The sequence below is a fragment of the Ornithodoros turicata genome, chromosome 5 (genome assembly GCF_037126465.1).
Source record: "Ornithodoros turicata isolate Travis chromosome 5, ASM3712646v1, whole genome shotgun sequence".
NCBI classification, from domain to species: Eukaryota; Metazoa; Arthropoda; class Arachnida; order Ixodida; family Argasidae; genus Ornithodoros; species Ornithodoros turicata.
The window spans coordinates 27,488,785-27,513,832 of record NC_088205.1 but is presented as its reverse complement, the minus strand read 5'-3'; the positions used below and the strand labels follow the sequence as shown (position 1 = coordinate 27,513,832).

The following is a 25,048-nucleotide window of genomic DNA, read 5'->3' as shown; positions in this document are numbered from 1 at the left end:
GCATGTACTGTATCTTGGTGAAGGAGACGCTCTCCCCCGCTTTTGGCATTTCGAGAATCACTTCGTTTACGTCTCGCCACAGACGTTCGTGTTGCTGCAATGCCTCTCTCGTCCCGAAACTGGACGTGCATTTCTCGTAATAAAAATAGTCACTTCGTCCCATGAAAGTGCTAAATTTTTTAATGCCATAGAAATGCTGCCTAACCTCCAGCAGATGGACTTTATCTTTATGGAGCGTGCAGGGAACTCGTCCGGTAGATATCGAACTCGTCTGCTCGTCGAACACGTAGATGTACACGGAGATTTTGTTTTTTCTCTCCCACAGGGTAATGTCTTCGTAAGTGACTGGGAAGCAGGGCGGCCAGTACGTTACGCGTGTCTCTGGATTTGAAGGATTCATGTATTTGCGGTATCTGCCATAATCGTTTGGCTTGTTCCTCAAAGGATGTAAGAGTGCCAGCACGCTATACTTGAAACACTCGTTTTCGTGACTCGGAGGGAGTTTGACGTTTGTGAGAGTCCTTGTTTTTCTTTTCAAGATTTCTAGAAGCTCGACCGTGCACCCAATCCGCTTCGGTTTTAAGAGCGTTAGTTTTAAAGGGACTATCGCATCCATCTCGGTCGATTCCGAAACTTCAGTACCACAATATTTCTCAGTGCCCTCTGACAAGGGCAGCGAAAACCCCAAGTGAATAGGTCGCGTATATGCTGAGCAATCTAATGAAATACATCGAGAGAGCAGACGACGCATAATGAGGTCCCTCTCCACCGTCTCTCCACAACGCCTTGATAACGTCACGCTCAACAGCGCCAATGAGAGCGCTTCTTCCCGCACAGCTGATCGGTGGGGCCGCGGGGCATCTGGATGCGAGGCGGCCAGCAGACACCAAGCGTAATGTCGGAATCGTCGGAATACGAAAGTGACGTCGCGTCGCTTCCAAGCGATTCTGAGGACTACAGCTCCGAAGAAATTGTGCTCGACGACGACCCTTATTCCACAGACCCTCTACCACTTGACCCTGCTGCAGGTCGTGCTGCAGGTGAAGGTGCAGCCAGTGAAAGCGAGCCGTCCGATAGCGACGACACTTTCGGGTACGCCATATCCCGATCATATCATATCTCATGATGGTTGTGCACTGTTAAGCATTTTGACATTTGTCCACTTGGAAATGACAGATGCCTCTGCACTCGCTGCAGTCCAGTGGAACCCGATGAACGCCGGTGCTGCAGTTCTGTTGATCGGGTGTCGGCTGTCTGTGAGGGTGCCGGGGTCAATTGTATCACCGATCACCCACTCTTCAATGACATTTGTCTGCGGAGGGAGCTCCTGGTTGTCTATGCTCCAGTGTTTTGCCGTGATGACCGTCGCATGCGTGTTCTCGAGCCATCTGACAATAGGTACTGTGTCTAAAACTTCTCATACGTCGTAAATGTCGTGATTTCGTGCCACTTTCGTTTCGAGCACATGGATGTGTGTTACTAAAAGTTTGCTGCTCTTAGTCAAGCAAATCAATATTTTGTCTCCTTTATTATTGTTTCACACAGACGTCTCCGATACAGCGCGTATTGCGCGTTCACAACATGGATTCATGGATACCTTGGAATAAGAAACCGAAGGCAGATTCCAGGATGTGCTGTTCGAAGAATCAGGACGTTGTTCCTGTCAGTTTCATATACGGGATACTACGAGTAACACCAGGCATATATCCCATGTGTCATATATTGTAACATACTTCACTTTTCATAACACCTTTCAAATTCAACTCGTGCAGCAGGGTGTTTGCTCTAATTAACGTGTCCAGAGGTTTTGTCTAAAACGAGTGCTACTTTTGAGCTACCTCACCAAGGAACTGGAGCTGCTAGTGGAAGCATTACCTGTTTCTTACTGAAGAAACAGGTACTGCTTCACTAGCTGCACCTGTTTCTTAGTGAAGTAGCTGAAAAGTAGCGGTCGACTGCAGACCGAGGCAAAGGTGGACAACAGGAAGGATTTCGCGATGCCTGCCAGGAAGGGACCAGAAATCACGGGCGTTCGAAGTTAAGCTGCCCAACGGGTCAACTATCGTCCGATGTGGTGAACTTTTATATAAACTTGAAGTGTGAAGAAATGACATTTCTTAGGGGGGGGGGCAGTGTGTAGGAACTGTTGTGAAGGAAGACGACGAGGAGAGACGATGAGAGGAGAACGAAGTTGGAGTTGAGGTTTTTGGGGTTTTTTTTTTTTGGGCTTTGGAGTTCGTGGAGGTCGGTCACGCGGTGGATTCGTTCCGAAATAAATAGGTGTTACTTTGGCCAGAAGTCTCTCGGAAGAAGTTTGGCGAGCATGTCGCTCGCTTTAAATATAATTTCTGGGCACGTTAGAGCTTTAATTATAGACGCTCTCATTTTAGGACTCATCAGTGTCATTGTTGTTTGCGCATGTTCATGTACGGTGCTTTGCTATTAGAAGATGTAACTGTATACACAATCAAAACCTCCATGATCAAGAGAGAACTGATGTTCTGAGGCTGGAACAACATAGAAGGGACAATCACATAAAAGGCCTCAAGTTGCCTAAGAAATTAACGATGAAAGATGGAAGTCACTGAAAAGGTTAGCCAGGCTGTAGGACTCGAACCCACATCTTCTGGATTACCGGTCCAGGGCTCTACCAATTGAGGTAACATGCCTTCTCAGCGACTTCCAGGGTGCGTCATCTGAAGGGACAAACCAATCACAGTAATCCAGAAGATGTGGGTTTGGGTCCTACAGCCTGGCTAACCTTTTCAGTGACTTCCATCTTTCACCTCCATGATGTTTGCTTTCCATAACCACATATGGTGAAGAAATGTTGCAGAGCGAAGTCACAAATTATTGAGCAGGTCATACTGTACGTCATATATGTGCATGCACAGTTCCGAAGGTTTAGACCCTTTGTTTCACTTCAAGAGCAGTGTACAGACTTAGGTCGCATACTGGAATGTGTAAACAATTTTCATTGAGAATCATTTGGAAGTACAAACCACAATGAGGACAAGTACTGGTGCAATACACATTTTGAATAGTCTATCCAGCTTCACCATAGCGAGGTTTCTTTTGTACGATGTTTTTCACCTATGTTTACAAAGAAAAAAAAAACTTATGCTTTTTTTTCCTTTAGCCTGGATTTATGCTTTATTTCTAAATGGAGGGTAGAGTTATTGCCGGTGTGTGTATTGCCACAGTTCTGTGTATATGGAAGCTTTCTGAACCTGATACATATATTAAACATTTCGAACAAGAACTGATTGTATTTAGTACATTTTATTTCCTCATTCTTGCTATATTTTCAGTTGCTATGTAGGGAGCTGGCATTATGGTTCATGTTGACAGGATGGTAACAGGTTCTTTTCTTCCATACGAGCAGTGCGAGCTCGATGTGCTGAAAAAAGTAAAAACACAAATTTAAGACAAAGATAAAAAAACTTACCATCATATGCATATCGGAGCCCGGTACCACCATATTCTTGAATCCTTAGTGTGTCCTCTGTGCGCTGAAATTGTAACTGGAATTCCAATAAAAGTCACACAGGTGCGCATATGGTTAGATGCTATTAATAGCCACAGAAGGAATTTAAAAAAAAACAGTTCATTTGAATCAGCAGCACAATTCAGAAAAGTGTATGCAGCTGGACCAAAAACAATAATGTGCACTTTGGTGGGTTCATAACGCAACGCTTGTCTCTGCATAAACCTTGTGGTGGCCCTGAAAAGGGCCTTTTTTTAGCTTAGTTTCAATGTTCAGTGTGTGATGCAGGTGGGAGCCTCATTTCTGGAACCTAAAAATAAAAATTCACAATATATAACAACATCAAGCCATGACATTATGTGAGCAATATATGGTAGGAAAAGTGTGCACAAACCTTGCCTGATGCTTCACGACTGCTTCTGTAAGGCTTGGCCTCTCACCATATGTTGATGACCGCGTTGGCAGAGTTGCCACAGCTCCAGACTCCCTTCTGTGCTCCTGAATGCGTGTCAGCACCTCAGCAATCAAGGCTGATGCATAACCTATCCAATAAGAAGATGGGAGTTGGCACGAAAACTATCTGATCAATGCACTGAAAATTCCCTGCTCCCCATTGAACGGGATGTTTGATGAGACACTCACAGCTGAATAATTCAAAAATAGGTAATGGTGAAGCAAAGTGTTTATGGACAGAGGGATATTCCTTGCCCAATGATCTCACATTAATACTAGATTTGAATATTTGATCTCACTGTGGGACTCAATATTTGTAACATGTACAGTGGATTTCAGGAAGGTTCCTTTCCCATATTACTCCTATCTTACTTGTCTGAAAGTTGCGAAGGCACGGTTTCACCAACGTCAATTTCCATTTCAACCAAGATCTCTGGTCCCTTAACTTGAATTTAACACATAACTGTTCATCACTAAAAAGAGTCATTGTCACTGAAACGTTCATCACATGACCATCTAGCATTTGTAAAGAAAGAATTGTGTGTTAACTTTACGTTTTAGCAACCCTTGATCTCGGTTCAAAGTTACCCAGCGTTGGTGTAACTGGGCAGTGTGGTAATTTGTTGGCAAATAAATAAAACTAAAACTCAACGACTGCAACATAGATTCATTCATGATGCATGCAACCAGCACATACCATAGCTAGCACTCTCCTTCAGAGGTACAGCCACCCACGTCTTCTTAACCTTCAATGCCTTGAGACGGTACTGCTTCGCGCCTTCCCTCTCCAACTGGACACGATCTGCATTCTCGTTGAAGTGGATGATCGCCAACTGTGTCCTACAAGTGGAGTACATTACATTCTTATGATACCCTTTGTCACCGTGCTGGACTTGGCTCCTAACTCGTGGGTCCATACGCTTCATACCTAGCCACCATCCCCTCGTCAGAAAAAGCGTAGGACTTCGGCAGGAAGTGGATGAGGACACTGTGAAAGGCCTCCAATCCATATGTCTGCTCTTGTGAGGACAGGAATGGGATATCCTTCAGGAGTGCAGGTGACAACAGGATGTCCTGGACTCGCCTGTACGTCTCTGTGTCTACAATTGTGTGTTGTCAGGTGCTTGAAATGTTCATCATGTACACTGAAAGGTTACAGCCCCTACGTTTCTGCAGTGATAATTTCAAATATACTGCGAACGACAAACTGATAATCTGCAGTTGTCTACAGGCAAAAAAGAAATAAAAAAAGGGGCATGTGCTGGATTTCTTAGTGCGTATAAAAGTTCACAACTGATAGACAAACAGTTTCTCAACAGAAAAGAATCTAGTTATCTCTCAGATACTAAAACTCCTTGACACTATTCTCCAGGCATAGTGCCATGCATCTGCTGTGCTCATGTATTTGGTATTTCAATTTCGCATTTTTAACACCTTTGCTTATGCCAGAGAGATGCAAAAACACCCACCAACCATGGCTTCCAGCCAAGCAGGTAGGCAGTCAGACAGGCCCATGCCTGCCTGATCAATAGCTATGAGGTGCTCTTGCACGCATGGGCAGGGGTTGTAGATCATCTCTACTTGCTCTGTTGCAACTGCTTTTTCTTTAATTGTTTGGTGAGAATGACACATTCCATAGGGCACAGCAAAGAATTCTAGGTTACATAATTTAAAAAAAGTAAAATTATTTGCAATACCACAACAAAACGTGTGGTCTGCAACAACAACAACAAATAAGTTAATGATAATGAATGGGGAAATTCGCCTGTGGTCTGCAAAAAATCATCACTTCTACGAGATTTCTGTGAATCGTGTAAAGTTAAGGGCTTTCAATAACAACTACCGATACATTAATATGAATACAGGAGAGCCACATATAAAAGTTTATCCTTATTGGCACGCAGTACTCACAATAATTACTTGATGCAAGGAAGGATCATTGTGTGTGCCTATGTTCACATTTCATTTTAGTAAATTTTAAACCAATTGTTCTCTCTTGTCCCCTTGCTGAAGGCAGAAGAAAGAATTTACTGCGTAAAGAATAAGAGATAAATAATACTCAAGATCTTACCTCCACCGAGATCGTGGATCAGAGAATGGGAATGAGGCTGCAGTATAAGGTGTGCAACATATTTTTTTTTTCTGTTTTCAATTGTGTTAATTTTGTTGTAAGATTTTTGAATTTGTGGTGTATTTCACCCATAAGTGTCAGTAAGGAAAACTTTTATTACTTCGCTACTCTGTATATAATGTTTTACAAACTGCAAAATGTCAGCGTTTACCTTCTCTGAGCCATTGTCGTGGTTCAGAAAGTGCGCCGTGGTAGCAAATCTGGTACAACGGGTTGTCGTGCTCATGGATGTCAACAATGTGGTTAACTGCTGACACCCACTTTGCAAGACATAGGTCCCCATCATCCCCGCTTGTACGCGGACACCAATATGCATGTCTCGTCAAGCTATCAATCCAGAGCTGCACAACTTGGTGTTTCGTTGAGCGACTGAGACCCAAGAGCTTTTTCTTGACTACTGTTGGATGTTATCACGTGTGACATAAAACCCCCTCCAGAAAATTGCTCCACTCACCTTTGACAACATGCCACACATCAAATATGTGCGTTATGTGTGGACACAGTCACCTTAGCATGGCTTTGATGCCAGAATGGCGGTCAGTGACCAAGGTGTCCACAGTCATGTCATGTACCTCGAGAAAGGCGAGGCATTTCAGTAGACCATAGGCTTCCATTGCATTGCTGCTGCTGACCTCAGTAGACTGCATAGGAGGAAAGGTCAGGGTCAGACATTGTATGTGAGGCACTAAACGAATTGCCATACTATTAATGAGATACTTTTGTGAGTAATGCGGCAAGTAATTTATTAATTTTTCCAAGCAATTTGTGAGTAATTTCATTACGAGTGAATACTCTGTAATAGATAGTAATTAATCGTTTTGACTAAGCTTGATTTATAGACAGTCTTTCCTGTCGTCCATGCTATTGCACTACAATAAGTGATGGTCACTGAATGTAGCATTTCATATGTGCATTCTAAGTTTTGCCTGGGGGCACTTTAGTCTCGTCCTACTACAGCCTGCTGTATCCACACTTCACATTAGACAATTAGGCAAAAGCGAGTCACTTTTGAATTCCCAAATTAGAATGTAACATGACCAAGCTCTTCTATTGTAGGTGCTTTTTTATCCATGATAACTTTTGTCACAAAACTTTTCTGGTGTCCACAAAACAACTTGAGGTACCTTAACCAACTCGAAGTGCACGATACGGTTGGCTGCAGTCTCCAGAAGCGTGTAGGTGCCATACAATGCAGTGTGGCCGGGTGAGTCGCACCTGCCATCCCCGGCAAGGGTCAGGGGCAGTGGCCGAAGCTGGTCAAGGATCTCTGCTTGTCTCATGAGGTAGACCTAAAAACATTTTCGGATGAGTGCAAATTGAGGAACCCTGGGTACACATGGTAGATGACCCATGATTGTCAGAGAAATAGTGGTAAAGCCAAAACCGTACTAGACTGCCTGCCCTACAGCATTGCATTTGCAATTGATTGAAGCACCTCCAAAGGAGGTTCTTACTATACGATCATAGCACAATCACAGAAAAATAGTTGTTCTTTCTACTTTTTACTTTGACTGTTTGCTGAGGGAACTCAAGGCACAGCCAATAATCTAAGCAGCAGGAAAAATCAGGGCCATACACTCAACGCAAACATATCACGTGCCCCTTTTATCCCACTCTGTGTGGCATGTCACAGCAAAGTCACACGTCACGTCACAGGACTCACATCATTCACAGCAGGAAAGAGGTGCTCCTTCTGCGTTCGAAAGTACTGAGACATTGTAAGTGTTGCCATCTTCATAAGCTCAAACATCCTAAACGCTTTTGAGATGTCACAGCTGAGAAGAGGATTGCAGAGCAGACCAGGACGTTCCCCAGTGGTCGGCCCCCCAGCCAAGGTTGGCTGTGCCAAGACCGTTCCCTCCCACACTTGCAACGCATGACAGCTTTCAAGCATGTCCCCCTTGTTGTGGTGTTGATGTCAACATCATCGGTCCCACAATAGGGGCACTGGGTTAGCAGCTCTTTCAAACTGGATTCTGCCACCAGGAAAAATCGCTCATCTGGATTTGGTCTGGAAAGCCAACCAAATTTTTTAATTCTTAGATTATTATGCTACCAGCGTCTTGAACAAGCTTTGAGAAATATTTCAAAATATTTCACTTACGTTTGATGCCCACGAGATTTTGAAAGCCCTCGTGGTTGCAACATCTTGTCTCCTTCACTGCAAGAAAAGAAAACAAATTCTCAAAGTTTCTATTTACCTCATGATCTCAAGCTTACTCTTCAGTGTCTGAGCTTTCTGCGGTTTCAGACAACTGGAATGTCATATCCTTTGGGTCGGGTGGGCTGCACGCACAAGTGAAACAGATTAATTTGCCTTCATCACAAGCACTTTTCATCTCTGCTGAGAAAATGCCACAGTGTCATTTTTATGTACACCAATCCAAACAAAGTTCCCAGAAATAACAACAAAGCTGAATACATGTTGAAAAAGAAAATACTGCCCATACCATGTGGACACATCCGTCGTGTCTAAGTCCACAGGCACTGGAGTAGAGGTACGGCCACCAGGCGGTGACGTCGAAAGACTAGCATGCTCCAGTGGGACAACACAAAGCTGTGCTGCGTCATCATGTGGCAGCAAAGCCTCTGCTAAAGAAACAGCTGCGCCTTTGTCTCCACTGGTTTCTGGACACTCTGCTGCAACTTGTGAGGATGTAAAGGAGAGTGCACCAGTGGGTGGGAAGGTTACAGCTGTCTGAGTTCCTCTGCTTGGCATGAGGATGCCTGTTTGAGTGGCTGCATACACACAAGTGAAAAACATACATGGTTAAAAAAGGATGAAACGAATGCACGTTGAGCTCATGTTTCTCACAAAGTTCTTTGAAAGCTTACACAGCAGTTAATTTGGTTCAATGTCACTACTGCTTCTTTATAATAAGTGCAACAGTGTTTTGGCTTATAACTTCATATACTCATGACGGAATTCTCCACCTGACCAGTTGGGCAATATGACGGAAGCAACCAAAGTATTCATTACGTATAGTTACACTGCATAAGAAACACAAACATATTTGTGAAGCACAATACATTTTGAAGCATAATTACCAAGTGTTACAGTGGGAACAGCTGTCTGTGATTTCTTATTTGCCGTCTTTCCACCCTTCAAGCGTTGTTTCTGTGGCACCAAAGTGTACAAAAAGCCATATTGGCTGACACTCTGGTATGGAACCAAAGGCTGAAGGGGCAGCTCATCCAGGACGAGAACTTAAAAAATTAAGCAAACACACAGTATATATATATTGTCAGTATATGTATTGTAGTATATATTGTATAGTATGAATATTGTCATCATGGGTACATTATTGATTACTGTATTTTCTTGAGACAAGCTGCATAGCTATAGGCTCAGCTACACTTAGTGCTGGACACAAGTTTCAGGTGTGGCACATTTTCTCATCGGACTGAGTGCAAAACGTGACTTGCTAGATGGGTGGTGGACTATTTGCATCCACCTTGGAAAATATGTGTACCCTATATTGTAAGATGCTAGAGTGTCACCCTCAGGCAAAACTCTGCCACCACCATGTCTGTTTTTACAGTTCTTTTTTGGTACATAATTTACAGTCTTATTGTTTGAGCTGTGATAGGTGAACTGGAAAGCATACCATCCTCTGATGATGTGGCTGTCATGTGCTGCAGAACTGAACTCCCACTTGCACCACTTGTAGAGGCTGATACTCCTGCATACGCTGCCGGTTTCACAACATGAACATTCAGTGTAAATCAGAATTCACATTTCATTAACCGTACAACACGGACTTCCCTAATGGAAGTTTCTTGTACTCACCACCTGAAGCAGATTCCATCAAGCCGCTTCTCTCCACCTGTGACAGAAATTGAGCACCTGATGTGGGACATGATGCATAAAACTGTAATGCCTAATTGTTATTCTGTTGGAAAGCTGCCTCCTTTGCTCTCACTAGCTCACAAAAATGACGTTGCTAGTTCACAAAAATGCTGGGTTACATGAGCAAAGAAAGACACAGGAGAAACAGTGAATCTGAATAATGCAAGTTATAGAGGGATGTCGCCAAAAAAAATACGTAGGGTGCTGGTGGGGGCTAGGAGTGTCTGGTACATCACTGCCGGTCGCGGTGTTTCATGTGTACTTTTTCTGGCGCGCATTTGCAGAAACAAATGGCTGAAATCGGCGGATAGAGCGTGAAAAAATGTACTTCCGTACGTACTTTTTGTTATATACGCCGAACAGCACAACCGACATCTGGTAGGATATACTCTCCCCTTTATTGTACGTGATTACACTCCGAGTGTAGTGTGTTTACATTGAGTCACCTAGATCCCGATCGCCTACATGGAGGCACTTCGTGAGCTATTATATCACTACACCACAATTTTGTAGGGCTTCATTCGAAATGAATCGAAAACAAATGCTTACCTGCTCATCCGGCACGTCGGTGGTTTCCATTTGCTCATCGAACAATGTGGGCACAGCATCGGGCTTTAGTCTCTTTCGTTTGGCTGACAGTCCCATACGGAACTGCAATAAGTCCGATTCCACGTACGCCTCGTCGGCAAAATGCGAGGAACAAACGTGCCGAACATGCAGTTCCTCTGCCACGACAGGAAGACTGCCGGCGATTGCTGCTTCCCACTTTCGTTTCGTGTCTCTGTCCTTGGCCCCGTGAAATGTCAATTCTGGGTTCGCACCAGACGATTTTTTACAGCCAGGAACATTACAACGTGTTCCCGAACTCGAAGACATGTTGCAATTTCACCACTGAGCGAAACTCACAGCACTTTCGAGGAAATTTGTTGTTTCATACACAGAGACATGCACGACGCCATATGTACAAAGCAGACGATATCCCCGAGAGAAAATGGGGGAGCGGCGCCGGCGGTGCGCCGACCTCGCATTGGTCCTGTTGAAGCCTTCGTCACAATGACGTCATCCGATGTTTCGCTGATCGAAAAAACTCGTTTATTTATTACAGGAACATTTTCTAGCCAAGATAATTGATGAAATGAATTGTCGAATGATGCCAACCATTCTCGTAACCATTTCCTACCCATTTCTCCGTATGCGATAGTCCCTTTAAGTCGACACATTGGACGTCGTTCGAGGTGAAACCAGACCCTTCTCTCGCATAGTTTTCTATGCGTTGCGAGGACTCTGCGATGGCAGCGTTTATCGTGCCTTCGATTTCTTGACGGTTATGAACCACTCTCATGTGAAGGTTCACGTGAAGGAGATGAGAAGTCAGCCCGTCGGCTCCGTCCTTAACCATGAGCGCCTTCGAGCACACACAAAATTTGAAAGGCATTGGATAAGCTTCGAGGACGCGCGTGATTACTGGAGCTATGCTTGGTAGATAGAGTCGCAAATCGTCGACGTTGTCGTCGTGCGGGGAACAGAGAAGCGTGTACCTAGTAGCCGTTCCGTCAAATGCCTCATCTGTGACAAAGAAAGGAAGGAATCGTCTCTCCCTGACGGAGGGATGATTCTCTACGACGTGTTATCGCAATTCAACGATTCTACGACCCTGGACAGGCTCAGCTTCGTTTCGGAATTCTGGGCTTGCATCTGGTGATTCATCTCGAACCCTACCAGACAGAGGAATGAAATTTGCATACGACTGATCCCCTTCCCACATGAGCAATTCGTCTGCATTGTCGTGCCCATCTAGGCCCAGCAAACCAAAGTCCGTACGTGCGAGGAACGATGGATCACGAAATGCGATGATGCGATCGTACCTGGGACGTGCGCCAATCCCCGAAACACCCGTGAAAAATGCTCAACTTGTCCGCGGTTTCGAATTCGCTGTGTGCTCCCACAGATAACCCGTGGGGTGAAGTTGGGATCATAGCGCGCGCGTTCTCCGGAGCAGCCACTGCGTACGGCCGGGCGTTCCTTCGGTTCGCACCTTACCGCAAGAAGCTCCGCCCTGCGCGCCGCTCAAAGGCAGCGTGCAGGGCGGAACTTCCTGCGGTAGCGTGTAGCAAGGTGTAGCTGCGAAGAGGCAGACGACGCTCATTTTCCGATGTTAAACGAAGGCCAGATATGTGGAATAAAACTTGTTGGAATCGCCATACTTACCGTCATTTCAATGATGGAGTCACTGCTTTCATTGTGACAGCCTACACGGAGCGTCGTGTGCCCAGAGAATATGCCCACACTGGGTTGTACATGTTACATGTTGTCACAGTTTGTGGTTGTTTTGAAAATATTTATTTCCATAAAACCTCAAATTAGAAAAACAACGATCTCGCCGCTCTTACTAGGCCTGCCGGCTGAAGACGTCCTGAAATTTTCATGCACGATCTCTTCACGTTCTGGAGGCTGTGGAGAACGGTTGTAATATGTGTCCGAGACATTTGGACCTCCTTCACTGGCACAAGCTAAAGCAAGTAGGCTTTCATTCACGCGAGCACTGACGTTGCGTCGGACTATGCGATCCGACCTCCACATTGTTCAAATTATAGTCGGGCGCGCGCAGTTGGTGAATCCGATTATATGGCACGGAAACATAAAGGTAGCACAGGTTTAAAGGAACCGACACTTGCCGTTGGTTGACATCCTTCCACCAGCGTGGCGACGAAGAAAAGGGCGGCTGTCACGAGCACGATCACAGGGCACCGGTCAGAACACGTTTGAACCTCGCGGGCGCTGGACGTTGTACGACGGTGACCGTTACGTATGTGCACTGCGATCTAAACTCAATGTGTTTCTGCGTAATAATGTTGCAGTAACATAGCAAAGAACTAATTCCATTGTAGAACTCGCATCAACGCCAAAATGGTTAGGTAATCTTATAAACTCACCACAGTTTCGCACTACCTCATCGCTCTCAAGAGTTGAATGCTCGCATTTTGCTCTCGGGTGGATGGGTGTGGGAGCAAGAGGTTTTAGTCGCGGACGGTGCTCGCAAGGACGACGCATGGATCGTCTCATCCGGGTGTGGGCATTGAGATCAAAACGGGATAATCGGTGAACGATACGTGTTTGCTGGGGGGGTTCGTCGTCGTCGGCGTCCGTTTCAGGTATTACCAAAGGCGGACTACTGACTCTGTCGTCGTCGTCGTCGTCATCTGAAAGGACGACTGGGCTGTTACCGAGATTCTCTATTCTAGCTTCGTGCTCTCTTTCTACGGCCACGAGCATGGCATCGATGGGGTCGTACTGACATACGAGACAGCGCGGCACTGCGGTCAAACAAAATCAGTACGAGATTCCCCCTCACGAAACAATGCTCACTTTTCCCTTCAGTTGAGGAACGCTTGAGATTGATGATGATGATGAGAGAGGATGGGATGAGTCCCTGTGTGTGTTCAGTATCATGCGGTGACAGCGGCTGTTGGTTCCTGAAAAACAATGTCGTACATAGAATACACTCTCACAGCAGAGACGGTCAACTTACATTTTGCTCCACGAGACGCCTCACGTCGTGGATGGATGGATGCCCCTCGTGGGCTTCCTGTCAATCGTCGTAGAACCAGCGTACCTTTTATAGTCGCTACACCGCTCTCCTCGCGTTGCGACGGTGTCGTTTGTACTTTGACCACCCCGCCTTCCGTCTTTCGCGCCTCTTTGCGATATCGCATATGACAATGATACCATCGACGTTGAATAAAACATTACACTAATTTCTAGCTAACACTCTGGGCCGACTTGTACATGACGACGAGAAGACCCAGTGTGGGATTCGAACCCAGGATCCTTCTACACTGGGCGCGACACACTGACCACCAGTCTAATTTGTACTGCGTGACGTTTTTCGTATTGCGGGGTTCGTGTCTACATACGTCACAACATGTTCAAACACGTCCAAACATGATCAATGACGTCATAGAGAGGGTGAGAGGAACGAGTGTGTCCAGGGGCGACTTCGACGGTTCGCCGCCCGTGTCTGAACACGTCCAAACATGTTCAAACACGTCTTAACATGTCCAAACACGTTCAATGACGTCATAGAGAGTGAGAGGCAAAGCTTTATTATAAATGTCGAAGCGAACATTTGATTGTCATTCTCGTGCCATCATGATCAGCTTGGTAGATCCTCGTAAGTAATACCCATGACGTCATCATCGTCGAAATGTTTGAAGGGTTTCGTTTTCCAGTGTACAACACTTTTGCTGCGCGTGAAGTCGGTTTTTTCCCGCCTCACATATTTCGGGAGATTGGCAGCGCCCGCTTCTTCTGCACCAATTGCGGTGGATTGTGGTCCAAAGGTATGCTTCCTCGTTATTTTTTAATACGCTCTATAATCGTTCAAATTTTTTTCAGAGCAAAAGCATTGGACGGACCGATTGATTCGCCCGTTTCTCGGCTGTCGGACGGTACCGTTCGACGTACGTTGCGAAGGACTTCGACTATTGAAGGAAGATGGAGAAGATGGACCATCAGTGTCACTCTGTGACTGAAGAAGATTGTACGTGTGTGTTTGAGATATAAAAAAACGTGTTTCTCACGCTCCTTTCGTTGCAGATTACGAATGGCTACTGACGGGAGATCTACCCCTGGTCCTAACCTTCAAGCCTCCTCCGAAGACCTTCTTTTTGCGGATCGGCAATCAACTGACCACTTGTCGCTGCGGTGGACTCTGGTCGAGAAACCCCAGCCATTGGTTAGACTCGCGCCTTCGTCCGTATTTGGGCTGCCTTCCCGGCTACGAAACCAAAGCTGGAGCCTAATTCATGTGTAACAAGAAATAAAAAAAAGGTTGTCTACTCTCATTCCATCTCAGTCATGACGCCCGAGCAGAGGTTTGCAACCTTTGTGCAAACGCGAATGTATCGGGACTTGCTGCGATTATATTCGATTATATTCACGGCGATAGCTGCGAGGGAGACTTTCGCTCGATTCTCAAGACAATACCCTTACGTCTGTTCACCGTCAGTGGGAAGATAGCAAAGAAAATGAAGCGTTTCGTAGATTACAAGCTCGAGCTGCTGGAGAAGTATAGACGAGGAGAGACAGTCGACCCATGTCTCATCAACGCGGGTTTCAACCGACCTATCATCCGTCGCTACTGGCTTCTCCACACATCCCTCGACGTCACGGTGACCGGCGGCGACGAGCGTCGGGTCAGCACGTTGGAAGATCGTCTCGCAAGCGTCGGGTCAGCACGTTGGAAGATCGTCTCGCAAGCGTCTTGTGTATGTCGTGAAAAAATAAATAGACTATTTTTACGAAACGAGTTCGCTCACGAGGAGACGTTTTATTGTTTCGTCATTCTCTTCGTGGTTACAGGAAAACATGGATACACAATTTTTCAACCTGTAGCGTTTCGACATGCGTGTGGCTACGTAGATACAAAAAAGCCCGCAGTAAGGCGAAAAGGGTGATTGAATACACTTGTCGTTATACTCGTCCACTGCAGGTAAAGTCCTTCGAAGGTTTGCTTCGATGGGGGAAGTGCGTAGCTGTCGAAAAACACAGCAGACCCGTCGTAGTTTTTCAAGTAGAGCACCCAGTGCTGCCCGCGCTTTCTTCGCTCTTCGGTATTGATGATTAAATAGCCGGGCTTGCGTAAAACGAAGGCTTCGTCGGAAGCGCAAATGCCTCTCAGCATGGAGGAAGCGAGGGGGTTCAGGGACACGAGTTCCAAGATGTCGCTCTCGTACATCTTTTCTATGGGAAGGTGACCGTACGGTCCTTGTCGACGCACATGAGCTTGGGACACTCCGAAATCAAGAGGACGGTGACCGCGTGTGGAAGGGCGTTAGCGAAGCGTAATTGCAGGCGAACGTTTCCTTTTCGCCACTCGTTCAAATGCGAAGGAAAAGAACACTTGTCCACGTCCAAGCTGAAGTAGAGGAGGAACCCGTTCGTTTTAAATCGCTCCTAGCTATACTTGAAATGTTTCTCACCCAGTTCTTGCAAGAAGTTAAAGTAGGGAATTTTGACGAGGTCGTTCTGAAAGTCGTATTCGGCTCGCGCTTGCTGGCCGTCCACGGAGAGCATCGAATGAGACAGGTCGTAATGGCAGAATTTGTAGGGGTTCGATTGGATGTCGCCGAGAAAGTCAGACGTGGCGAGCAGGGCGACGCATAATTTGGAAGGCACCCTTTCGGGGTAAACGTTTTCTAAGTGAGCGTCCAAGCTCCCGGCACTCAAGCTTCGCACCTTGATTTCCAATGCGCGTAACACGTAGATGGCCGGCGTGGTCTGAAGCCGCCGCTCGTATTCCAAAAATAGGGAGGTGCCAGCGTCACTTTTTTCAAGTGTAACGCATTTCTTTAATGTCCACCTCGTAATTGTACGTTTTCTTGTCGTTGGGGGCCGATATGAGTTTAAATTCGTCGTTGTTTAATAGGAAAACGACGCGAATCTCGACGGCAGGTACCATCAGGCGCGGCTGTTGAAACAGGTCGGTATTGATCTGTCCGACCAGGCTAAAGTATTTTCCACCCTTCATCGCTTCGTAACGTTGTTTCGGACCACGAGACGAGACGTCGTAATCGTTCTTTAAATGTTCGTCGTCCTCGACATAAAGTCCAGCCGCGTGTACTCTTTCTTGAGCCATGGGCGTGGAATGAAGCACGACGTCCAAAATACTTCTGTAGGCATACAACTCGTTGGAACTGACGAGCTTGTTGTTCACATAAACGGTGACCGTCTTAAACATGCCGCTCAACAGGTGGTTTATTGGGAAAACGACATCTTTCTCGTCCATTTCTTCCCCGTCGTCGCGAACAATGCGCACGGTCAAAGACACGAAGCTACCGTAGAGATCCAAGTGTGCCCTTTGCAAATTTTGAATAGAAAATTCGATCACGGAATTATTTACTCCATTGACAGGATAAAAGAGTTGGTACGAAGTATCTTCCACGCCGTATTGAATGGAAGCGGGTTCGAATATCATGAGATAAACTGATGTTCTGAGGCTGGAACAACATAGAAGGGACAGATACAAACAAAGCCTCAAATTGCCTAAGAAATCAACGATCTTTCATCTTTCATCGTCGAATATCATCACATCACTCGTTAGACAATGCGGTGACCGTTGCGTCTGTATTTTTGCTTTCATTGACGTCATGACGGAGCGCGCGCAGCGGATGTGTGACCTTCACGGCATACCAAAGATATCTGCAGGTGCATCGTGTGTGGGCGCCTTTTGTTGTCTTTTGCGGCGTTTCTTTCCATTGTTGTTGTTTCCAGAGCCCTCCATGGAATCCAGCACGTCTCTCCCCGTTGCTATGGCCGTCTTTTTTACTGCGCGCGATATCCCTTCACCATCGGCCAAATTCCGCGCCAAGCGCTTCAACGTTCTCTTGGCGATCGGTTTTATTTGCTGCCAGATGGGAACGATAAACTTGGATATGTTGCTCAACACACCACACCCTCGTTGGAAAAGGGGTCCCGTGTACACAGGAATTATTTTGGGGGAATTACGGTACATATTTGAAATGCAATGTTAGATTGGTTCTGCCTTTGGACCGCAACGGCAAACGTCTTCCCGTTTCGTCCGCGAGAACGATCGTCACTGAGGGAATTTCGAATTGAGACAGGTTAAAATACTGGATGTTAGATAAACTGGTAGGTGACGACGTGCTTGTCTTTCTCGTAATAAAAGGGTAGTATTTTTAATATCGGTTTTTTCCCGCTCCCCACGTACGTGGCTTCCACGATATCCATGTAGACGATTATGTTGTGAAACGGGGGTTCCAGGAGTACCTCGACGGAGCTCGTGGCATCCTCCTCCTCCCCCGTGAACACGGTACGCGATTCGAAGCCCAAAAGCACGGCCAGGTACTCGGAAAGTCTTAAGGTGGAGGTGCCCTCGGAAAGCCGAATTTTACATTTCTGTTCGGTTCCGTCGAAGCTGAAGCGCGCGCGTTCGCCTACGCGCTGGTTAATCGCATCCAGAAGTGCTTGCGGCGTCGCATAATAGCCGGGAGGCAGATGTACTTGCAAAGATCGAGGAATTTTCGTCTTGATCGTGAAAGAAAATTGGCGCGCTACGGGGAGAGAGACGCGTAGCGTTTCTCCGTGTCCCTCGACGGCTGTGAGATGTAGCAGCTTGACAAAGGGTTCCGGTACGTGCAACCCTTTCGGCGTTTTCAGAGAGTAGACGTTATCCGCGAATTCTAGCGAGGTGTCCAGCCTGTGCGTCTGGAAATACTTGTTGAGTGTGTTCCGTAGGGACGTGGTTTCCGAATTCAGAGTGACGTCGCCGAAAGCGACGGGTGCGGCGTGCTCCAATAACATGGAGGTGGCTTCGCGTTCGCTCAATTTGGGAGGTTTCACCGCACGACCTGCTTCGCGGGACACTATGCGAGGCGTCGAGCGCCTGCGCGAGCCGAGGGTCCAATTCCACGGCTTTCACGTCCACGGGTAAGACGAAGTCGTATCGCGATTTATTGTACGCGAAAGAAACGTTAAATTACGAAAGGGCTTTTCCCAAATCCCTCTCGAGATCCGAGGTGACATAAAAAGTTCTGCCGGCTTCCACCGTGTCCTCGAAAGAAACCTCGATTTTCGCATCTTGCCTTTCGTACCCGATATTTAAAAAATCATTACTTATGCTGAGATCCATCAGACCGACTTTATACTGATTCAAGAGCTGAAGCGGACTATCGAAAGCTACCGTGAAGGCGTTGAGTTTATTCGAGGGAAACTTATCCATGCTGGCATTCGAGAGCAGGTGGACGTAGATGTCTGACGTCATTTCCCAATCTTAACCACGTCGCTGCTCGGAACCCAACTGTCGTGTTCTTTGTCGTAACCAAACCAGTGAACCAAGGAGAAGCTCTGACCGTTCACTTGCTTCTTTCTCAGCACTTTCGTTACTGGCCAAGGCTGATTGGCGTCTCGGGTTACGACGAGTACCTCCTCCAGGTAGAAAGATCTGTCCACTTCCTTACCCCGGTAATCTTCCAGGTGCACGACGGGAGGGGAGGTGTCTCTCAGGCGGGAGACGGTGAAAATCTGAGGCGACCAACTCCCTTCCGAGCTCTTATGAAAACCTTTTCTGTGTAGTAGGACCCTCACTTTATCCCCCACATTGAGCTTCTTTTTCACGGAGGGTACGACGGGCTTCCCATTTATCTTATTGAACAGCTCCAATTCGTTTTCGGGTGTGACTTCGGACGGGCTGATGCCCAAAGTCCTGTGTTTGGTGTTGTTGTAGTCGCGCACGATCTTGGGAAGCGCGGAAAGGAAGTGGTATTTTCCGGTTACTCTAAAATAGCGGAATATTCTGTCGCGTAAAGTGCGTATCACGCGTTCAGCCTGCGATGTTTTGATTACTGGAGAGAAGGTGGAATACATGTGTACCTTCTTTCGTGAGAGATACTCCTTGACGGTCTTGTTGTAGAATTCCCCTCCTCTGTCGCAAAAGATGCGTGTAGGTACGTTACCTCCTCAAAAAAGTCTTATCATGGCCCTTTTCATTTTGGCAGGGCGCTTCGTCTTTAGCGGGAGGGTGCGCAGAAAGCGGGAGAGGGAATCGATTGCCACGAGAATGTAGCGGAAGCCACCGTTGAATCTTTTGTATTTTGAAAAGTCGGCGAGGTCCATTTGCCACACGTCGTTGATCTTGAGCGCGATGATGCGTCTCCTATTAAACTTTCTTCTGACCAGATGGTGAAGCGTGTAGGCATCCAGCTTTCTGAGAATGGCGAGAGCCTTCTTTTTGCTCAAGTGACGCGCTTTTCTATGCGTTCCACACACCCCAAACCACCCGCTGGCTTTTCATATCCCTCCATAAGTCGTCCACGCAATGGAGGCTTGCTGCTGCTGCTGCTGTTGAGGCTCGCGAGATTTGGGCAGAGAAATCAGACGCAATAGTTTCGAGACTTTGGGGAACCAGGAAGGTTTCTTTCCCGTCTTACGTTGCAACAAATAATTGACGAGTTCGTAAACAGAGGAGTGTCTGATGGGCTCGCCCGACACGGAGACACAACCCTCGCGATCCCAGGAAAGAACCTTCTTTAATTCCGAGACGACCCTTTCCGCTTCCTCTTCGTCCACCTCTGGAGAGAGGAGCGAATAGTCAAAGTCATTTGTAGCGTCGGACGCCTTGTTTTTATTGTCGTAGGGGTCAAATCCGTATTGAGTATGCGATACAGTGCTTGCAGTATGAGTTTCACTTTGACGTCGTCATTCTCCTTCAAGGAAAGAATGTTGCCGATGGAGGAGGAGGTGGTCACTTCAATTCTCTTGGCCATTGGCGAAAAGGTTCAACACGGCGGAAAGCAGGAGAGAAACCACCGACGAAAGAACGCCCTGTCCTCGCTGCTGAGACAGATAGTGCTTCAAACGTTGTGGATTCTTGTTAATCTTTTTGTAGGCGAGCCGTCGAAAAAAGCGTTTGTGCTTCTTCAAACGCGCGAAGGTATCTGGAGCTAGAGCCACCTTTCCGTTCAATACATTGAGGCAAATTTCGGAGAGGTGTTTCATGTCGCACAAGGACGAACGTCTCAAGACGTCGCGAACGGCGCGGAGGGGGTAGAGTGGAGAGTACTGTGAGTAAAGTGAGGTGAGGGCGGAGATTCATTTCGGAGCGTAGATATATTGACGTTTGCCCGGAAAGATATTGCTACGCAACCTGTGATCCTCGTGCGTATAGTTGTGAAGATCCACGAGTAAATATGCGTGGGGCGACGACATCGCTTGTTTATATGCGTCCAGAAAATACTCCAATCTTTTTCTGCCAAATAGCTGTTGGCCGAAATGTTCCATCTGGTGCACGCTGCGCACGGTGCGCCACAGGACGACGTAACTGGCATTGTAGGATATTGTTCTAAAATGGCTACTGTCGAAAAAGATGTTTTGAACGAGTAAGAAGATCGACGCGTTGGCGTGGTGAGAACCCCGAATGAAAAGATCGGTCACCTCCTTCAAGGAACCGGCGTCGGTCATGTGATCGTCGTCAACGATCAGCGTAGCGCGCGACGTGTCCCACTCTCGCGGTAGCTCCTTGGTAAATTTTACGGAGTCCCCGAATTCGTCCTGCATGCTCGGCGAAGCATATTTCTGCACGTAGAATATTTGTGACGGAGGCTTGTCCACCACGTCCTTCAAGTTCCTCAGCACGTTAGCAACGAAAGTAGATTTGCCGCGCATGGAGGGGCCGCTTAAGATACAGCGAAAAGGATGACGGAAACGAAAAGGTTCGGGGGAAGACATGTTGCGTGCGTACACGTTGCACGAAGAGAAAGAAGAGACTGAGACTCGAAGAGAAATGCATCGCTTTTATTTACACGTCGTCGTCGTCCTCCTCTACATCGGAACTGCGTTCCCAATACAGATTATCCAGGCTAAAGTTGGACTTCTTTTTCGCCAGTCTGTCCGCCGCTAAGATGCGGTCGAGCGTCTTCATCTTGTCCTGACACATTTCTTGACGCGCTGGCAACCATTCCAGGCGGTGGACTTGAAAGGCCTCCTCCACGATGCCGCGAATAAATTCGCGAAGTTCTTCGTTTTTTGTCTTTTCCTTGCGACGATGAGAAACGCAGGAGAATAAACCACACATGGCGTTTTCCACGTATCGGTCAGAATGATGACGCGAGCGCGGTGCGCGCTGCCTTTATACAGATAAACGCGCGCGCAAAGAAAGGAGAGTGAAACCGAAACTCAGAAACCACCCGTCGCCGCCAGGAGCGCGCGCGCAGCGGAGAGCCGAAACCGAAAACACCCGCGGGCGGCGCAGAGGGCGCTAGGAGCGCGCGCGCATCCATAGCTGCCGCGGCGCGTCGCCTCAGTCAGTTTCTCTCTGGCTGTCGCGGAAAGCAGACGTGCGCTCCCCACGCTCGCTCAGTTTCTGGCTGGCTGTCGCAGAAAGCAGACGTATGCTCGGGTGGTCCGCGCTCGCTCAGTTTCTGCCTGGCTGATGAGCAGTCGCCGCGGGGGAAAAGGTGAGTGATTTGACGCGCTCCTTTTCTCGCATGTTTGACGTGTTTAGCGGCAACCAACGAGTGATATGACAGCGCTCGTGTTAAGCCTTTTCTCGCATGTTTAGACTTGTTTTGCGGTGAGCAAGCCTTTTGTTCGTGTTGACGCATGTTTAGCGATGTGTGCCCAGTGGTTCCCGCCTTGTGTTAGCTGCATAGTGTTGTGACGCTGTGGTTAGGTCTAGGCGATCGCCCCCGTAAGCCTTTTTCCCCGATGTGTACTGTTTTCTCCGTGCTGTTTTAGCAGTAGCGGCTAGACCTTTTCTCTCGCATGCCTAGACAGTAGCATGTTTAGCAGTGCTGCCATTTTTACCTGCCGCTAGTATCTTGTTCTCTGTCTTTCTCGTCTAGAGCTATGATGGTGGCGCCATCTGGTGTGATGACTTGCAACTAAGTGGCCACCTGTCGTCGATCTCTGCAACTGCCCGTCGCCAACTACCAACATGGCGGGCGCTGGTCACTCGGGTGTTGCGGAGCGGCTTCTTCGCCGCGGCATCGTTGATTTTCGAATAAATTGTTTCTCTCCACTCTATTTCTATCTTTGTATTTTATTTTCTACCTATTTTTTTATTTTTTATGGACACAGGTTGTCCGTAACGCACAGGGTGGTCTGGACACGTCTTCCCGCTTTGTTTGCGATTTTCGTGCCGGTGCACGTCAGGTGCTGGTTGCTGTTGTCCGGGCATCCCCGCCATTTTCTATCTTCTTCTGCCTTGGGAATGTGAGTAGCGCTGGTGTGATTCTTAATAATTTTGTTGTGAGATTAGTTGAGAAAGTAACCGTTGGGGGTGCAGCTGCGGGGCTTTATACAGGAGAAAAAAACCATTACGAGTCAGTTCTCTGCCTGGCTGTCGGATAGAGCAGTCGCATCGTTCTGCGCTCCTGTTGTGGTGGGATTATTTGTTGTGTAACTAATTCTATTTTCTTGTTAGCTATTGATAGTTTGCATACTCTTGCTTTCCCAGCCTCTGTATTACGAGTGTTTTTCTCCTTACATGTCCAGAGCTGTCCTAACTTGCCCAGACATGCCATGATGACGTCACAGGATGTCCGGAACTGGTGGTCATAGCTGCGATGCTTTGCAACCTGCCTCTGTGCTCCGTCGCCCAGCGGCGGTCAGCGGCCGTTCCGGACCGCTTTCTTCAAGATGGCCGTCATCTGTCTTCAACTAAACTCCTTCTCTCCACTCTATCTCTATCTTTTTATTTTATTTTCTACCTATTTTTTATTTTTTATCAGCTCAAGTAGCCGGCAACTCACACAGTGGTCTGGACACGTCTTAGATGCTCCCCAATTAGTGTAATGACTCCCTGAATGATCCTAATTACTGTGGGGGGTCCCAATTAGCTCTAATTGCTAATTAATGGCGTCCAGATGACTGTGTGACTTGCCGGCTTCTTGAGCTGATCCCATACTACTTGCGTGTAGGGGGGGGAGCGGCATAGCATTTCCTCCACACATTGAGAAGTGTTTACCCGCCCATTTACATAGGCTCCCTTGGGCCAAAGGACCAAAACTGGTGATCATTCCACTCGTTCCTCTTGCGGGTAGCTATAAAATTAGTGATGGACTCGTGTGACGTCTTCCCCCTACATTATAAGAAAAAAAAGAGTAATTTTACTCCTTTTGGGGAGTAAAGGCATTGGCACAAAAAATAGTCCCTTTCGGGAGTAAGTGAATGTCACAGAGTGGAGACCACATTTCAGGCTCTGTTCTAAGGGTGCCAGGTACATAATTCGGGTCCATGCACGACAATACTTTGAATCAAACCGTCAACCGTGATATATCTCTATATATATGAGTGGGCTGTGCGGTTCCGAAATGTAGATTTCGACTAATGCTTCCCTACTGTTCACGCAGATGCTCAGTACATTGCTGCTATCGCAACAGCCGGCACCCGACCCAATTTCCAGTCAGGTTCTACAGGACATCATCAGTCCCGGAAACAAGTTCTGTGATTTCAACGATGATCCACGTGCCACCCCACACAGTACACCGATTACTGTCGTCGGTCTTCGCCGCGGAACGGCAGCACTGAATGCCAACAGATTTCATAAAGGACTCAGCCACCACACAGCGCATAGTGGGCTCTGCGGTTCCGAAATGTGGATTTCGACTAATGCTTCCCTACTGTTCACGCAGATGCTCAGTACATTGCTGCTATCGCAACAGCCGGCACCCGACCCAATTTCCAGTCAGGTTCTACAGGACATCATCAGTCCCGGAAACAAGTTCTGTGATTTCAACGATGATCCACGTGCCACCCCACACAGTACACCGATTACTGTCGTCGGTCTTCGCCGCGGAACGGCAGCACTGAATGCCAACAGATTTCATAAAGGACTCAGCCACCACACAGCGCATAGTGGGCTCTGCGGTTCCGAAATGTGGATTTCGACTAATGCTTCCCTACTGTTCACGCAGGTGAGAAGGCCACTTTTAGAATTCTCCCGTAAAACAAGTGACAGATGCTTTCTGGAGCTGCAGTGCCCACATTGCCTTCTTTCGCTTATACAGTGCGTGGCTTACATAAGGTGTATCACTAGCCTATCTTCTGTCGAGTGTGTTAACTTGATAGAACAAATGGTAATGTGTTCCGGTGACGTTGAGTCGAATCCTGGCCCTCCTAAGAGGGTCGACAGTGATAACGAGATATTACTGGCGCTTCACAATCTTCAAGAAGGACAGACTATGCTGCTCAATGAACTGAAAAAACTTCAAAGTTCACAGAAAGTAACTGACACCGCCATTAAAACACTGACCGAAAAGGTCACCAATATAGAATCAGAATTAACTTCCCTGAAGCCAATTGTTAACGAGGTTCACAGCCTCCAAAGAACAACTTCTAGTATAAATTCAAGACTTGAAACACTCGTATCTCGCGTAAACGATCTCGAGGACAGGTCTCGTCGGGATAACCTGATATTCTACGGATTCGACGATAACGCGGGTGAATCCTGGCGTGATTCTGTACAACTGGTTATAGATGCCTGCTCCACCCACCTGTCAATACAGCTGGAACCGAACAACATTGAGCGTGCGCATCGCATTGGGAAATTTAACCCATCAAAAAAGCGTCCCATTATCGTGAAGGTCTCCTCCTACAAAACGAAGCAAGA

The 25,048-nt window shown here is 47.1% G+C and overlaps 2 protein-coding genes and 1 long non-coding RNA gene across 3 annotated transcripts; 1 reads left to right on the top strand and 2 right to left on the bottom strand.

Annotated features, from left to right (window-relative positions):
• The first annotated feature begins 895 nt into the window (after nucleotides 1–895).
• LOC135395652 (uncharacterized) lies at nucleotides 896–1,411 on the top strand. Its single transcript, XM_064626747.1, has 2 exons — nucleotides 896–1,092; nucleotides 1,177–1,411. The coding sequence occupies exons 1-2, from the start codon at nucleotides 896–898 to the stop codon at nucleotides 1,409–1,411; spliced, it is 432 nt and encodes a 143-aa protein (XP_064482817.1).
• A 2,347-nt stretch (nucleotides 1,412–3,758) lies between these two features.
• Nucleotides 3,759–7,835, bottom strand: LOC135395651 (uncharacterized). Its single transcript, XM_064626746.1, has 8 exons — nucleotides 7,735–7,835; nucleotides 7,196–7,360; nucleotides 6,598–6,712; nucleotides 6,223–6,468; nucleotides 4,869–5,040; nucleotides 4,638–4,780; nucleotides 3,882–4,029; nucleotides 3,759–3,797 (listed from the first exon to the last, which is right to left on the bottom strand). Exons 1-8 carry the CDS (start codon nucleotides 7,819–7,821, stop codon nucleotides 3,785–3,787), a joined length of 1,089 nt encoding a protein of 362 aa, XP_064482816.1. The 5' UTR covers nucleotides 7,822–7,835; the 3' UTR covers nucleotides 3,759–3,784.
• Nucleotides 7,836–7,850: 15 nt separating this feature from the next.
• On the bottom strand, nucleotides 7,851–8,358 carry LOC135395418 (uncharacterized). The gene is made up of 3 exons (XR_010423072.1): nucleotides 8,292–8,358; nucleotides 8,176–8,232; nucleotides 7,851–8,082 (listed from the first exon to the last, which is right to left on the bottom strand). It is a non-coding gene; the product is annotated as an uncharacterized LOC135395418 (long non-coding RNA).
• Between the last annotated feature and the right edge of the window lie 16,690 nt (nucleotides 8,359–25,048).

Coding starts and splice junctions, on each gene's coding strand:
- LOC135395652 (XM_064626747.1), top strand. CDS start 896: ATGTCGGAATCGTCGGAATACGAAAGTGACGTCGCGTCGCTTCCAAGC. Junction 1,093..1,176: donor GATAGCGACGACACTTTCGG/GTACGCCATATC, acceptor TGGAAATGACAG/ATGCCTCTGCACTCGCTGCA.
- LOC135395651 (XM_064626746.1), bottom strand. CDS start 7,821: ATGTTTGAGCTTATGAAGATGGCAACACTTACAATGTCTCAGTACTTT. Junction 6,469..6,597: donor GGTCACTGACCGCCATTCTG/GCATCAAAGCCA, acceptor AACATCCAACAG/TAGTCAAGAAAAAGCTCTTG. Junction 4,781..4,868: donor GACGAGGGGATGGTGGCTAG/GTATGAAGCGTA, acceptor CTCCACTTGTAG/GACACAGTTGGCGATCATCC.